This window comes from Oculina patagonica, chromosome 2, assembly GCF_052425735.1.
Source record: "Oculina patagonica isolate OP01 chromosome 2, crgOcupat, whole genome shotgun sequence".
Lineage (NCBI taxonomy): Eukaryota > Metazoa > Cnidaria > Anthozoa > Scleractinia > Oculinidae > Oculina > Oculina patagonica.
Window position 1 is genome coordinate 36,495,454 of NC_135759.1, and position 14,685 is coordinate 36,510,138.

The 14,685-nt window shown below is 37.6% G+C and overlaps 1 protein-coding gene across 1 annotated transcript; it reads left to right on the top strand.

Annotated features, from left to right (window-relative positions):
* On the top strand, positions 1-13,436 carry LOC144644512 (glutathione hydrolase 1 proenzyme-like). The gene is made up of 16 exons (XM_078504010.1): positions 1-267; positions 515-662; positions 2,145-2,289; positions 3,044-3,173; positions 3,746-3,813; positions 4,239-4,316; positions 5,333-5,411; positions 6,239-6,349; positions 6,684-6,771; positions 7,602-7,732; positions 8,342-8,421; positions 8,771-8,923; positions 9,920-10,040; positions 10,623-10,691; positions 11,266-11,434; positions 12,284-13,436. The coding sequence occupies exons 1-16, from the start codon at positions 184-186 to the stop codon at positions 12,460-12,462; spliced, it is 1,833 nt and encodes a 610-aa protein (XP_078360136.1). The 5' UTR covers positions 1-183; the 3' UTR covers positions 12,463-13,436.
* The last annotated feature ends 1,249 nt before the right edge of the window (positions 13,437-14,685 follow it).

The following is a 14,685-nucleotide window of genomic DNA, read 5'->3' on the forward strand; positions in this document are numbered from 1 at the left end:
TCCGTGACGTAATAAAGTGACGTGGCTTTGTTTTTCTGGTAGAAAGAAGTCTGGGAACTAGATTTGTTTATACCGAAGGCTTACCGAAGGAAAGACAGAAATTTTAGATCGTCCGGCGCTTTGCACAAATTATTAGAAATCCCTGTGAAAGAAACACCCCTTTAGTGTGGAATAAGAGGAAACATGAACGGTGAAACGACAGCGCAAGAGATGAACAGCTTTACGGAGGACACAGATAGTCTCATTCGGCATGATGGCGAAGAACAGGTATTGAAGTAATGTCTTCTGTACACAGGCGTTCATACAAATGAGCAAATTGTTGAAAATAAGAGTTCTGGATAAATTTGTGTAATGAAGACAGCTTCAGTGAATGATGGCAGTTATCTTAAGGACAATTTTATGCATCCTTAGCTAAGAAGATAGAAATATTTGTATTTTGTCCTGGCCATTAAATCTTGCACACAAGTAAATGTTGAATGAATTGATGCAAATCTGAAGTGTCAATGCCTTACAGACTCGGCCCATAAGCAGTGGAAGCAATTTGGGGAAGAAACGTAACAGACCAAGGGAGATCCGTATGATCATAGTGGCATGTTTTGTTTTTGGTATTGCTGTAACAACTGCCCTTGTTATTGATATCCATACGGGCAGTCATCATACAGGTAAAAATGTTCAGTCATTCTGTAAGATTTTAATCCCTTGATCTCCAGATTAACATAATCAATGTATAACTCCCTGAAGTGCATGTAATGAATGATAGAAGGACAGCCCTATTGTGAACTACCAAGGGAAATAACAGGGCTGTCATTTTAAATTTTTTCTAAAATATTATGTCAGTATGTACAGTACTGTATAACATCTCATTACATTGAAGTTATTGCCCAATCAATATTTTCATCCATACCATTGAGCGAAATCCGCCGAAACAGGTGTTATGGGTTACAGCCCTTTATGACAGCCCTGTCTGGGACCAGGGTAAAATTATGTAAGTGAAGGCAATATAAACTTATCAGTGCAAATTTCAAATACATGTACAACCCTTGCCGTACTGCTCGAAATAATCATTAATGGGAAGTTTGAGATAATTGAGTTGAAGTAGCAGTGATTTTTTTTTACAGTAAATTGCTAGAAAAATAGGACCAAGTTTATCTGCGGAATATGACTTTTTCCTCAAGATAAGTGAATGGTCCTACTAAAAAACCTTTTGAAAGTCCATTATAAGGGTGAATATTGAGGTTATTTTGCCTATTGCGATAGTATTGCGATAGTTGAATTACTATTGCAATACTATTGCGATAGTAGTGACACCATTGCGATAGTGTTGTAATTAGTGACTATATAGCATTGTAATCATTTCTTTCTCCTTGAGTTAATATTCGAACCACCATTCTGAACGTGGATAAGGCCCTGGAGATGAGTGGTGTCTGTGAAGTTTGCTTTTATGGCTTGTAATACAGTACGGATTCTGAAACAACGAACAGAAAGCCGTGAAAGGACGGCAGAGAATGCGAGGCATTTTTCAATCAAGGAAAAAGTACTACAGGACATCATTTGAAAAACTATCGTAACTATCGATAATAAACGAGACTATCGCAACTGGTATCGATAGTTGAACTTGCATCGATGCATCGCTATCGGAGCACTCCCAATCGCGATGCATTGATAGTTCGATGTAACGTTACATCCCTAGTCCATTATGGATTAACAGTTTGGTGCTTTCGTTACTCTTGTGGGAGGCGCGGTGTCTTATTGTTAGTGCGCAGGTCTCTGGATCGAACAGTCCGGGTTTAAGCCCTGGCCAGGGTCATGGTGTTGTGTTCTTAGGCATGGCACTTTACTCTCACAGTGCCTCTCTCCACCTAAATAAAGTGGCTACTGGCGAATTTTATGCTGGAGGGTAACCCTGCGATGGACTAGTTTCCCATCCAGTGGTGAATAGAAATACTCCCAGTTGCTTCATGCTACTGAAACCAGGATAAACTCAGGCCTGATGGGCCACTAGGCTCGAACACAGACTTTTACCTTTCTTTACTCTAGTTTCCATAACATGGAAATGACTATTTATTATTATTAATAATTATTTAATTAATAACTAATATTAATATTTATAGTAAAAAGTATTTGTTTATAAATATTTTCAACAGGTCATGCAGCAGTTGTATCAGATGTAAAAGAATGTGCAGATGTGGGTTTGGAACTGATTAAGAAAGGTGGATCAGCGGTAGATGCAGCTATAGGGGCCATGTTGTGTGTTGGAGTGATGAACCCAGAAAGTTCAGGATTGGGAGGGTATGTGCATTTAGTTACATAGCAAGCTACAACATACATAAAATTTTAGGAAACACTTTTAGGAGGAGGAGAAGGAGCTGCGTTGTGGAACAGCCTATCTCATGACCTATCTATATCTATAGCATCTTAAAAAGTTTTTAAACCTATTAAACTGCCTTACTGTAATGATCCGATTTGGCGCCCTCCTTCCAATAAGCACCCTCTTCCGAAGAAGCGCCCCCCCTTTGAATGTGTTTTTGTTAATAATAAGCACCCCCATCCTTATACGCACCCCTATTCTAATAAGCGCCCCTATTGTGGATAACTGCCCCTTCTGAAGTCATCGACGTCGAATAGATAAACTCATGAACATTCACCGTACCGTACATGTATACTACTCTCGTCTTGCGAGACGAGATTCTCGTCTCGCGAGAGGGTGGAAACTTACTTTTGAGCGGTACTGTACATGCAAATCCATGTCCCCACCATGGTACAAGGTGGGGGGAGGGATTGATGGAATCCACCTAAAGTTTTCATTCCACAGCAAAATAATTTTACACTGAGTACAGGGCCGACAGCTCGCAGCTTCCTGTATATAAGTTCTATCCTCCTGACCATCAAGTTGCAAATTGCCTTACATATATTAAGGACCTGTACAGTGATTGCTTGCTACCTTAATTTTACTGCCATGGCTTCAATTTAGTACATGAACATGTACCTGACCTACAAGTGTGAATCTCATGTCAATATATTTCCTCATGATTATTGTTCACAGTGGCGGTTTCATGCTGACTGTAGTTCCTCAGAAGGATGAAGAGGTTGCCGAGGTGATTGACTTCAGAGAAGTTGCCCCCATGGCTTCAACTAAAGACATGTTTAATGGAAATGAATCACTTGCAAGATGGGTGAGGATTTACAGAATTCAAACTTATTTTTAGTACTGATTAGAACATTGTAGGTGGGTTAGATGATTTTTAGAATAGCTGCAGAATTTTTAAAACTGTTGCATCAGCTGGCAAGTGAAACACTTACAACACTTAAATACATATGTTGATAAAGGTCAACTAAAACTGCCATGAATCAAAGTGAATTTGGAAATGATGATGTTTCAGTGTTAGCCCTTTCTCAGAGCATGCATACGGTAGTGCTCTCACTGATGTAGGGCTAATTAATGCACAAAAGGTCACTTTTCTAAATTTGCCATAATGGCAGTTTATTTTTCATTTTTCAACCTCCAGTTGATAATCAACTAAGTTATAAAATTTAAAATGACTTTGCAGTCAACTGGTTTATTACGAGCTCCACTGATGTCATGAAGAATAAACAATTGTGACATAATTTACCGTACATTTATTGCTTTCTATGATCATATAATTACCCAGTATTCATTAACTTTGGATTAACTTTGTCACTCTACTTAATAATTAAAAAAAAAATAATTTATTTTAATTATTGACCTATTTATGTTTTATGATAGGGTGGTCTAGCAGTAGCTGTCCCAGGGGAAATGCGAGGATTTGAAGTAGCACACAAGAAATATGGAAAGTAAGTGTAAACAAATAACTTAAAGATACTGATACATGTAGTAAAGATAAATATTAAATGATGGAAAGTACACATTATTATGTAAACTTCTACCAAAACAAGTGACTGTATGTATTGCCATTAACTATGAATTACAAAGATACGAAGTATGCAAAATCAGGATTGGGGTGAATAATAAATGCGTAACATGGTGATTTGAGCTGCTGGCTTTTTACCAGGAAAACTTGGAGATCATGACTGCAGAATTCGCAATGGCTTTCTAGCTAGTCTCCTGCTTCACTGTATTCTTGAAGGCATGCAATAAATGACTGTGCAGCTGACTGTAACGAGGGGCGGCTGTATTCACAGTAAACTATGTGGTGTTTTCAGTGCAATAGCTAACTAAAACAAATATGATGTTACATTATTTTACCATTTAACTTTAGGCTGAAGTGGTCAGAAGTTTTTGAACCCGCTATCAAACTGGCAAAAGAGGGATTTAAGGTCACTGCACACACAGGCAAGTTCTAAATTAATTACTGTATCTTGTTTAACATCCAATCAAATAATCTTTCAGTTTCAGAGTGATTAAGCTTATTTAGTGACAGAAGCAAGTGGCTTGTTGTGCATTCAGCTTCTGAAAGTTTATGACACTGCCCTGTATATAACAACCCTTTGAAGTTGTCAATGTTGTTGAAGTTGCACAAAAGTACTGTTGTCAAATTTTACATTACAGTTTCTTGTTAGCTTCTGTATGGAGTTATTAATTAGATTGCACACAGTAATGTCCAGGTGTTCTTGATGGGAGGGGGGACTCAGGCCAAAAACTTGTCAAGGTGAGCTAATCGACCAACAAATTAATAGAATCCTTTTATTTATTTTGTGGAAGCACTTTGAATTTGGCCCAGTGGAGTTCCTTGTTCACAACATGCCTTATTTAAAAACTTATCTGGGTTTTTTGTGATAGCAACAAAAAAGTGAGTACTGTATTTTCTCAATTAACCGCCCCCCCCCCCCCCCCCCCGCGTTTATTTTAAGCTTGGCTTGGAGAACCCGGCATTTATTTGAAGCCGGCGTTTAATCGGGGCCCGGCGTTTATTAAAGGACTACAATTTTTTGACAATTTTTCAGATTGATTTATTGTTACCGATCTTTGAGACCAAGGGGCAGTTTGTCAAGGCGGGACGATTTTTCTCTTCATTCTGCCTCGAAAAACTGTCCCTGGGTATCCAAAGGTGATTATTACCCAAAGGTACATTATTACGGATTGAATAATTTATGTTGCAATCAAGATTTGTGACAAACAGAATATATTTACTTGTTAGCTTGACCTCAAATAAACGCCGGGACCTTGAACAAATGCCCCCGGCGTTTATTTAAAAACTAGCAATTTTGTCCCAGTGTTTATACGAGGCCGGCGTTAAATCAGGGCCCGGCGTTTAATCAAGAAAATACGGTAAGTAAAACTCAGTAGAAAATATAATTAATGCAATTTTTATATATTGTATTAACATGCAACTTATAATTGACTTGCAGGAAGAGTTCTGAAGAATTTTAGAAAAGATGTCATTGGGACTCGACTGGGGAAAATGATTGCTCCACAGGGGGAATTTTTAAAGGTAGATGTATATTTCATATTAATTTTAATTAAAATAATGGACTGCAGGGGATCAAATTTAGTAACAATGATGTAGATTTGATAAAAGGTATCACTGGCAATGAAAATTTAATATCAATGTTTTCCAAAAACTTTTAGTTAATGAGTTGTAAATAGAATGATAAGTGGAATGGTGACTTGGATAAAGTGAAAATAAATGAAGTTCTTGTAAGCGTTCTCAAGTTAAATACTCAGAAAAAAGATTTTCTGAGCCCCCAGCGGGAGTCGAACCCATGACCTTCCAGATACCAGTTGTCACACATAAGAACCTAGTATATGACCTTGCTCACCACGAGTCTCCCATAGCTCAGTGGTTAGAGCGTCTAACCGGTATCTGGAAGATCATGGGTTTCACTCCTGTTGGGGGTAGGAAATTTTTTTTCTGAGTATTTGACTTGAGAACGCTTTTTCATTTATTTTCACTTTATCCAAGTCACCATTCCACTTATCATTTATCCACATTTACCATAATTTTGACATATTGAGCCTTGCAGCTATGGCCGCAGGACATATGTCACACATAAGAACCTAGTATATGACCTCGCTCACCATGAGTCTCCCATAGCTCAGTGGTAAGAGCGTCCAACCGGTATCTGGAAGATCATGGGTTCGACTCCCAATAAGGGCTCAGAAAATCTTTTTTCTGAGTATTTGACTTGAGAAAGCTTCTTCATTTATTTTTGTAGATAGAATGTTTTAAAATGGAATGAAAGCAAAATTAAACCTCAACTTCCATACTAGTGACAACTGTTTGAGTAGTTTTCATTCTTTTTTAACTTGAATTTGTAGGAAGGTGAGAAAATGAGTAATCCAGCTCTGGCGGAAACACTGCAGCAGATAGCAGACAAAGGGGCTGATGTCTTGTACAGTGGACCCATTGCTGATGGCATAGTTACTGCAGTAAGTTCTTCATTTTTCAACAGTTCTCAAATGCTAAACATTCCTGTAAGGAATGTATTTTGATTTTATGGCATTCATTAAGCCAATTGTATGAATTATATTTTGTATATTTTGCAGTTTGAATTTGTTTTTAAAACATAATATAACAATTAATTAAAAAGATCTAGTTTGATTTTACTTTGTTTCGCACAGAGGCAAGGATAATAAAAATCAAACTGGTTTGAAAAAAATGTCAATTTACCAGAAACAAATTTAAACCAAACATCCAATGCAGACTACTAAATCTTTATAATGCATGTCTAAGAATTTTTTGCTTTACTTTTACCTTTATTAGATTAAGTCAGCAAATGGAATTTTAACAAATGAAGATTTAACAAAGTACAAAGCAATTTTAAGGGATGCCATTAATGCTACATACCTAGGTAAGCAATGTGCTTTAATATGTACTCTTGAACAGGGTTGCCATTGTTGGTCAGGAAATGGTCACTCAGAGAAAAAATAACATCTTTTGAAGTTCAGGGCTCAAAAGTCAGGATGCATATAAAAATGTTCTTTCCCTGTGAAAATCGTGTGAATTGAACAACTTACTGGCATGGGTTGTTGATGCGGCAACTTTACAAGACTCAAAAAAGCTAGTAAATCATTTCTACAAAAAATTCAAAAAAGTTAAGGTGGCTATGACCCCCTAGGCTTCCTGGCAGAATTTTCTAACTTTGCAAAGTTGTCTATTGATCTTTAATGATAAACAGTTGGGGTGACCAAGCTTGTTTTTGAGTTACAATGTAGATGAAATTTAAGCTAAAATTTAGGGTGTTATTGACAGGTCATACTGTTTCTTTAGTACACTGTAACCTGTTATGTCAACAAATGATTACAACTTGCTCACCAATGATTGGGCATTTAAATGATATCATTCTCGTGCCATCCACTGGAAAATAGTGGTAGTATTAACCCTTCAATGACCATAATGTAGAAGCACTGGAAACCATTGCCGGCCACCTTAATTAGTTAATAAAACAAAAGATATAATTAAAGAAATATTTGTAGCATGTTAACATCGATAGGCAAGGAGGTATGTGCTGGAAACAGCAGCATTGATTTGAAACTAGCATTTATTGGAAAGCACACTCATCAATTTACACAACAAATATTTCAAGAGTTTGATTAATTAATTAAGCATAAATATTAATTAAATATAAAAGTGCTAATTGTAATTAAACTGTGAACTTATTATTGCCTTTTTTTGTTTCAGGTTACCAAGTGATTACGACTCCTTTGCCTACAGGTGGGCCAGTCCTGGTGTCAATGTTGAATATTCTAGAAGGATTGAATTTTACTGAAAAGGACCAAGAAAAGAGCCTTACATATCACTATATAATAGAGGTGGGTAATAGGACTAAACACATGGAACATATCATCTGTTAACCCTATACCCATAAGTGTTTGTCATTAGTTGAGTATGTTCCAATCCAATTGATTGTTTGAGCCAAGTGACTTAACACTACCGCTGCTTACCAGTAATTCCAGATCCCTTTGGATAGCAAATTACTTTCAACCTTTAGTCCCTTGCCCTGGGTGGGGGATATTCCCTTGGCCGTTGGGTATTTTTTACCCAGTCTGTATTGGTTCACTGAATTGGATTGGTAACAATCCTGAAAGGAAAAAAACAAATTTTATGTGCATAATGATTTGTTACAAGTTTCAGAGATACTGTTTATTTATTTTTGTATTGTCCTTTAGCGTTTCTCTTGTATGCATGTAGCTTTTGTCTTTGCTATGACCCCCTTTATTTGCCCTGAGGATTGCTGAGTATTAAGAAGAGGGCTTGTAAATAATCTCGTTCCCAGATTGTCTACCTGCGAGATGTGGGAACGAGATTAGCTTGTAAACTCAGTAACGGTGTGGTTAATCCATTCCACATTTCCTGGAGCAGAATTTTATAATGAACTGCTCTGACTGGGTTAGTAAAAAGACATTTTTCTTTTTACCTAGGCTATGAAGTTTGCTTTTGCTCAGAGGTCACTGCTTGAGGATAGCAATAATCTTACAAACATCACACATCAAATGCTAAGGTACTGTCACGGGCTACTGGTAAGCACATTTACTTATTGAGGGGTTTATACAACTTATGCAGAGCGAACTGGCTGGAAATGTGAGTAAATATGGAGTTCTAACTACTTTTATGTCAATAGCGTATGGAAAATGACAATAAGTGTGGTACATGAAAGTTTAAGATGCGAGATGGCGCAACAACAACAAAGAGGAAAAAATAACTAAGAAGAGTTGGGAAGGGAGGAAACGGTACAGAATTATTGCTAGGCAGGCTAAAAAAAAACACAAACCAGCATCCTAGATAACTCATGAAATCTTTACTGGTCCTAAAGGGCGTTTCAAAGTACTCATATCTTACTTTTCTTTCAGCAAAGAACATGCAAAAACTCTCAGAGATAAAATCTCTGCCGACAAAACTTTTAAGCCATCTTACTACGGGCCTTTTCTTAGCCAAGCTGAGTCACATGGCACTGCGCATGTCTCAGTTATTGGACCTGACGGTGAACTTGTAAGCGTCACGAGGTGAGAGCGAGTTCTGTTTACTTAAAAAGTGTCATTTTGTACGACATAAAATAACCTTCGAGTTGAAGGAAACCTCACAATAATGGTTTACTGAGGAAGAAAAACATTAAAGTGGTAATGAAAAACTAAAAATGGTAAGGAACAATTAATGGTAACAACAATTTCAACACTACAGGCCTTTCGCTCAATGCTGCACGCAGTTACACTGTAGATAGTCTATTGTTATTAATTTAAAACTTACTAAGTTTATTAATTTTTCTTCCTTCTGTATATATACCGTATTTATTCGATTAAGCGCCCTGGGCGCTCAAAAAAAAAAAACCTCGGCCCTAGGGGTAGTCTCTTAGTAGTACTTAGTCAATTTCAATCTTAACTTCAAAAATAATCAAAATTCCTCTTGTGCCCTTTTTTAAGGGGAGTGGGGGTGGGCGCTTATTCGAGGCTGGGCGCTTATTAACATTTTCTACCTACAGGGTGGGCGCTTATTCGAGGTTGGGCGCTTAATCGAATAAATACGGTATATTTTTTATTTATTTTCTCGGCATATTAGCATATGTTTTGCTAGGGGCCTAGTCAGCCCTCATCAGCTCCGAGGGTAAATAAATCGTATTGATTGATTGAGGTGCTACATGGGCCATTCTAGAAGCCATCTTATTTTTATTGTTGATTGTTACACTCGTGTTCAAAATAAGGTTGGATAATCTTATCCGAATCGCTATTTGTTTCAATTTTATGTGAAATTTTGTAAATTTGTGTAAAAAGGCAGTCATTATGGGCGAAACGTTAGGCGGTGCTGTTGTTTGTTGAACGTCACGTTGGCAGAAATAAAATGAAATCAAAGCAATTCAATTTTTAGTGCAAATACTTAATGAAACCTGTCTTCTTTCGCCGTGGTGGACATTGCGGTTAAATACTGGGTGTCTGAGGGTGTAGCCTAAAAGTATTGACGTTTGCCGCGAAAACCTCATACTTAGTGTGTTCACATTGACTTTCTAGCACAATCAATGAATATTTTGGCTCTGGAATCATGACAAAGGACGGAATTATTTTAAACAATGAAATGGCAGATTTTTCCATTCCTGGAGTCACCAAGATCCATGGAGCTGGGCCGCCAAAGGTAAGAAGAAACGCCTTGACTTTTTTTATGTACCTTACAGTGGGAATACGGAACCGTGAACACTTTTATTATACTTTGAAAGAGAAAGTTGAGAAATTAGATGACAGATATGAGATTATTCACAAAAAATAGGCGGCAATTGGCTCCGTCACTGTCCATTTGTTTATATTTCCTGCAGTTTGAGCTGTCATTTGATGGTTTTCTCCAGAAATTTGCATATCCAATATAGTTAAAGTGTTCACGGTTTTTTTTATTCACACTGTAAGCATGAAAGAGCCCTGTAAAAGAGATTTGGTCTCTCCTACTTTAGTTTTGCACATGGAAGTTAAAGATACTAGAGCGTTTTTCTTTACAAAATTTGAACTCACTGTGAATGTTACCCCTTCCAATTTCTCGTATTTCCTTGTTTGCCCTAAGTAAGAGGTTAACTAAAATTGTTACAAGTGATATTTGGTAAACTGGCGTGCTTCAGTATGAAGTCCCGGAGAGTTTGATTATGGCGAAGGAAAAACCTTTATCTCTGTTTTATTATTATTACTAATATTTATCATTCTTTCTTTTTTCGTATTATTTTGTTTCAAGGCTAATTTCGTCGCGCCAGGAAAGCGTCCTCTTTCTTCATGTGTGCCAACTGTTGTACTTCATAAAGAGGTAACAATGTCAATACCATCATCATGGTATATACAGTCAACTCGCTCTATAACGGACACCTTCGGGACCTCCATTTGGTGTCCGTTCTACAGGAAGTCCGTAGTAACGAGAGTTATTTTCAGTACAGTCAACTCCCTCTATAACGGACACCTTCGGGACCACCATTTGGTGTCCGTTCTACAGGAAGTCCGTAGTAACGAGAGTTATTTTCAGTAATTCTTATTCGCCGGGACTTCAGCTCAGCTCGAGGTGTCTGCAAGGCGAGAGTTGTCTGTATGTTAGGAGTCCTTGACTGTTGGATCCATGTTGCTATTAAATTAATGGGAAATAATTAAAAAAAGTTGAAATCAAGCTAAAATGTTTACGCAAATACCGACTACAAATATCTGCTATTTTGCATGGGCTTTGAATTACCCGAACCATTTTGGATTTGATGATACTACATGGTACCCCTTTTGTTGCAGAACAATAATAACGGGCTTCTAATAATACAGTATGCATTTGCGGCTTAAACGTAGCAGCTGCTGTGTTTGCCGCTTACTGATACAATCTCTCTCCTTATTAATTTGTTCAGAAGCGTTGTTGGTTCCGCATGTCGCTGGGAGCCTCTGGTGGCGACCACATTACACCAGCTGTAGCTGAAGTTATAGTCAATTATCTTGCGTTTAACGACTCATTGAGTCAGTCCATAGAAAAACCACGAGTATATTATGGAGTCAACAGTGGCATTCCAGAAATTGAAGGTATGTTGGTTCTCGCATTATAATAGTTTATTCTCCGGGTTAAGATTCGTCGAAGACAGGCCATGTATTTGCTTGTTCCCTACTTTCCTCTTCTTATGGGAGCGTTACAGACAAATGCGGCTTTTTAATCGATTTTTACTGTTCTACCAATGCTTCTTTGGGGTTTTTTGTGTTTATTCTATTAAGTTTTGCCAAATACTTGCTATGAAACTCAAAGTTATGAAAAAATTACTTCTATGGATCTAAATAACAAAACTAGAGCTTCATTACAATCAAATATGACTCCCGGGCGTTACAGTTTAAAGTTACAAGCAAAAGAGGTTAATTTTGAAAACTGTTTAGCCTGCCATTATTTCAAAACCCATCTTGCAATCCGTTTCAAACTTAATCACTTTTGGCCATCCGTACCTTCTTTTGTATTTGCTGTGTTATTGAAATGTTCTTTTAGTGTTTTAAGCGGTTATTTCTTTATTTTACCGAATTTGGTGGCCATTTCCTATGTCCAGATTTGGCTAACATCCGCGACACAGTTTCTTCAACATATCATCATAAAATATTTAAGGTTTGTACTGAACTACTGGAATGTACCACAAACGTTTCGACATTGTTGGGGATTGAGAAATTTACGACTGAAGAAAGAGAACGGGAGACAAGGATAAGTGGATTTGAAATATGGGAAAAGCACCCCTAAAACCTCGACATAAGCATGCAATCGAAAACACGACTTTTGTAAAATGCTACACATAACTGTGCATTTCTTTGGGTTGGATTTATTTTACTTGAATTCTTGACAAATTGCGTCGTGCCTAGTACAACACGAATTTAACAATGGGACATGTTTATTTTCAGTTGATAAGTTTGAAGACAAGAAAATGGCCGCTAGTATCGTGCAGGATCTCCGTAAAAAGGGCCATAACATAACTGAACATGCTGGGTTAGCTGATGTGAATGGTCTGTCGTATTTCAAAGAACAAGTAACAGCTCACGGAGACAGTAGACGAGGCGGTCAAGGAAGTGCTCAATTTTAACCCGTGACTAGCAAAATGAAGATTTACGGCGTTATTGTGCTGGGATTTCACGAATATAATCACAACGTCGTTTACAGCCATTATTTATTTTGTACTAAACTTCATTGATGGGTTTGTTTGGAAAATGGGTTTTGGTAATTAGTTAGTTAGGTCAAGGCATAACCGTGTTTGGATTTAGAAATTCCTCTGCCTGCCAAATTGAAGTCGCCTGTCGCCTTGTCCAATTTGGCAGTTATTACCAATTATTTCCCAAACTTTTCAGTAGATATTGCCTAATTTCTGTACGGCTTTTTCCCAAACCTTCACGGTATTACTGACGTCACTACTCGTTTCGGTGACGTATCCGGGGCGAACGGGCCACGTGACCCGAAACGAGTTAACCGCGACGAAAATAGAGGCCTAGGAACTAGGCAACAGTAGATATTCCTTCTTCATATGTGTACAAACCTTATAGCTCTTCCTCACACACAACAAACTACCTTAAGGTAATTATTGTTAGCGGCTACTAATTTTAGCGAGTTGCACGAAATTCGCTAAATTTCGTACTTGCTAAAATTTGTCTTCGTCGAATTTATTACTCGTTAAATTTAAGCACTTCCCCCCTCCCCCCCCCCATCACACTCCAAAGGAAAACAAACTTAAACGTAGTCGACTTGAAATTTTTTTTAAAAAATGGATGCGGGTAACTTCGTTCTTTCTGGCAATGCAAATGTTCGTTCAATTTTAAGTGAGTTTCTTCTTTTACTGACCATTTATTTCCATCTTAGCTATATGTTTATTTAAAACCGGTTTAAACGAATCACTGTTTTTTTTTTAAATTTTCGGAAAATCGCTAAATCTTGCTTAGAAGAATTCGCTAAAATTAGTAGCCGCTAACAATGGTAACCTTAAGTAATTAATGTAAATAGAAACACGCAGCGAGTCTGACGTGTACCCTTTTCAGGTTGTAATAAAAGGGAAGATTTTCAAATCGTTGTACGTGTAGTTTCACTTTTCTGTTTGTTCAGTGTACCTTGGTTTCTTTGCAGACAACGGTCAAAATGCAATGCTGAACATACAGTGGAATTTTGCTTTCATTGCCTCTTAACTGGGCTTGTGTATGCATCAGGGGTACCCCCTTACCCCCGCGCGCGCGGGCATGAAAAACAAAATGGCGGAGGATCGATTTGGTGTGTCATTCAATGTGCCTCGTGCATTACGCACGAACAAATAAATTCCGCGCGGTCACTCGCGCGCGATTTCAAAGCGATCTTGCTCAAGTAACTCTGTCGACACGAAACGAGCGACTTGAGGCAAGGGGGAGGGGTGGTCAAGTTAAACTACTTATCTTGCAACTAGAACACAACAAAAGCCACGGCCAAGTTTATTCGTTTTTGAGCAACGAAATGTTTATCTTACAGTTTGTATTATCTGTAACCAGCATACAACAAACTATTGTTTTAGTTAAAGAAGTAGATAGACGCGTGCATACATTAGAGAGCAATCTTAAATTTCTTTCAAAGGGTACTGCTATTAGATAGAGGAATTTGGCCTTGGGCACAATATATTTACTTGAAAAAGAAGTCGCGATTGCTCTAAAAAACAAAAACACCCTTATGGGCAGAAGGTTAATAGTGAAGCTACTGTGTGACGAGAATCCAGAAACAACTTTTCTTTCTTTTTACGAGTTACATCAACTTGACAGTTACCATGACAACGTCACAGTAAAGACACGCCTGCGTAGTACTTAACACGTGCACTGAACCAATAAGCATCACTAAATTTTTTGACCTGCCAATGGTTCGCTGAATTTAAGAAATCTGCTAATCTGATTGGTTCTCTAATTGTTGTCTACTCGCTGATAGACAACAATTTTTAACTCCTCAGATGTCTGCTAAAACAATTAGACTACGACTTTTAAGAGCGATATCCATCTCTTCTGCGCCTCGTTGACTACTTTAAATTATAGAAAACCCGGGCTCTTAGTCTAATTTTTAAATACAACTACTCAAGTTACAAACTGCCTCCAAAAGTTATTACGTTACCTAAGTTTTTCTTTTTTTACCTTAAAGCTTATAACTCGTGGTAGAACGTAAACTATATTTTACATTCTAAAGAGCAGTATAAACGCACTAAAAATTCTAATACACCTAATGCTATTAGCAGCTGCCTCAACAATGAAATTCTCCGATAAGCTATTATAATTTGTAAATTAATAATGGTAATAGGATAGTGGAGTCATTC

Coding starts and splice junctions, on each gene's coding strand:
- LOC144644512 (XM_078504010.1), top strand. CDS start 184: ATGAACGGTGAAACGACAGCGCAAGAGATGAACAGCTTTACGGAGGAC. Junction 2,290..3,043: donor GAAAGTTCAGGATTGGGAGG/GTATGTGCATTT, acceptor TATTGTTCACAG/TGGCGGTTTCATGCTGACTG. Junction 3,814..4,238: donor GCACACAAGAAATATGGAAA/GTAAGTGTAAAC, acceptor ATTTAACTTTAG/GCTGAAGTGGTCAGAAGTTT.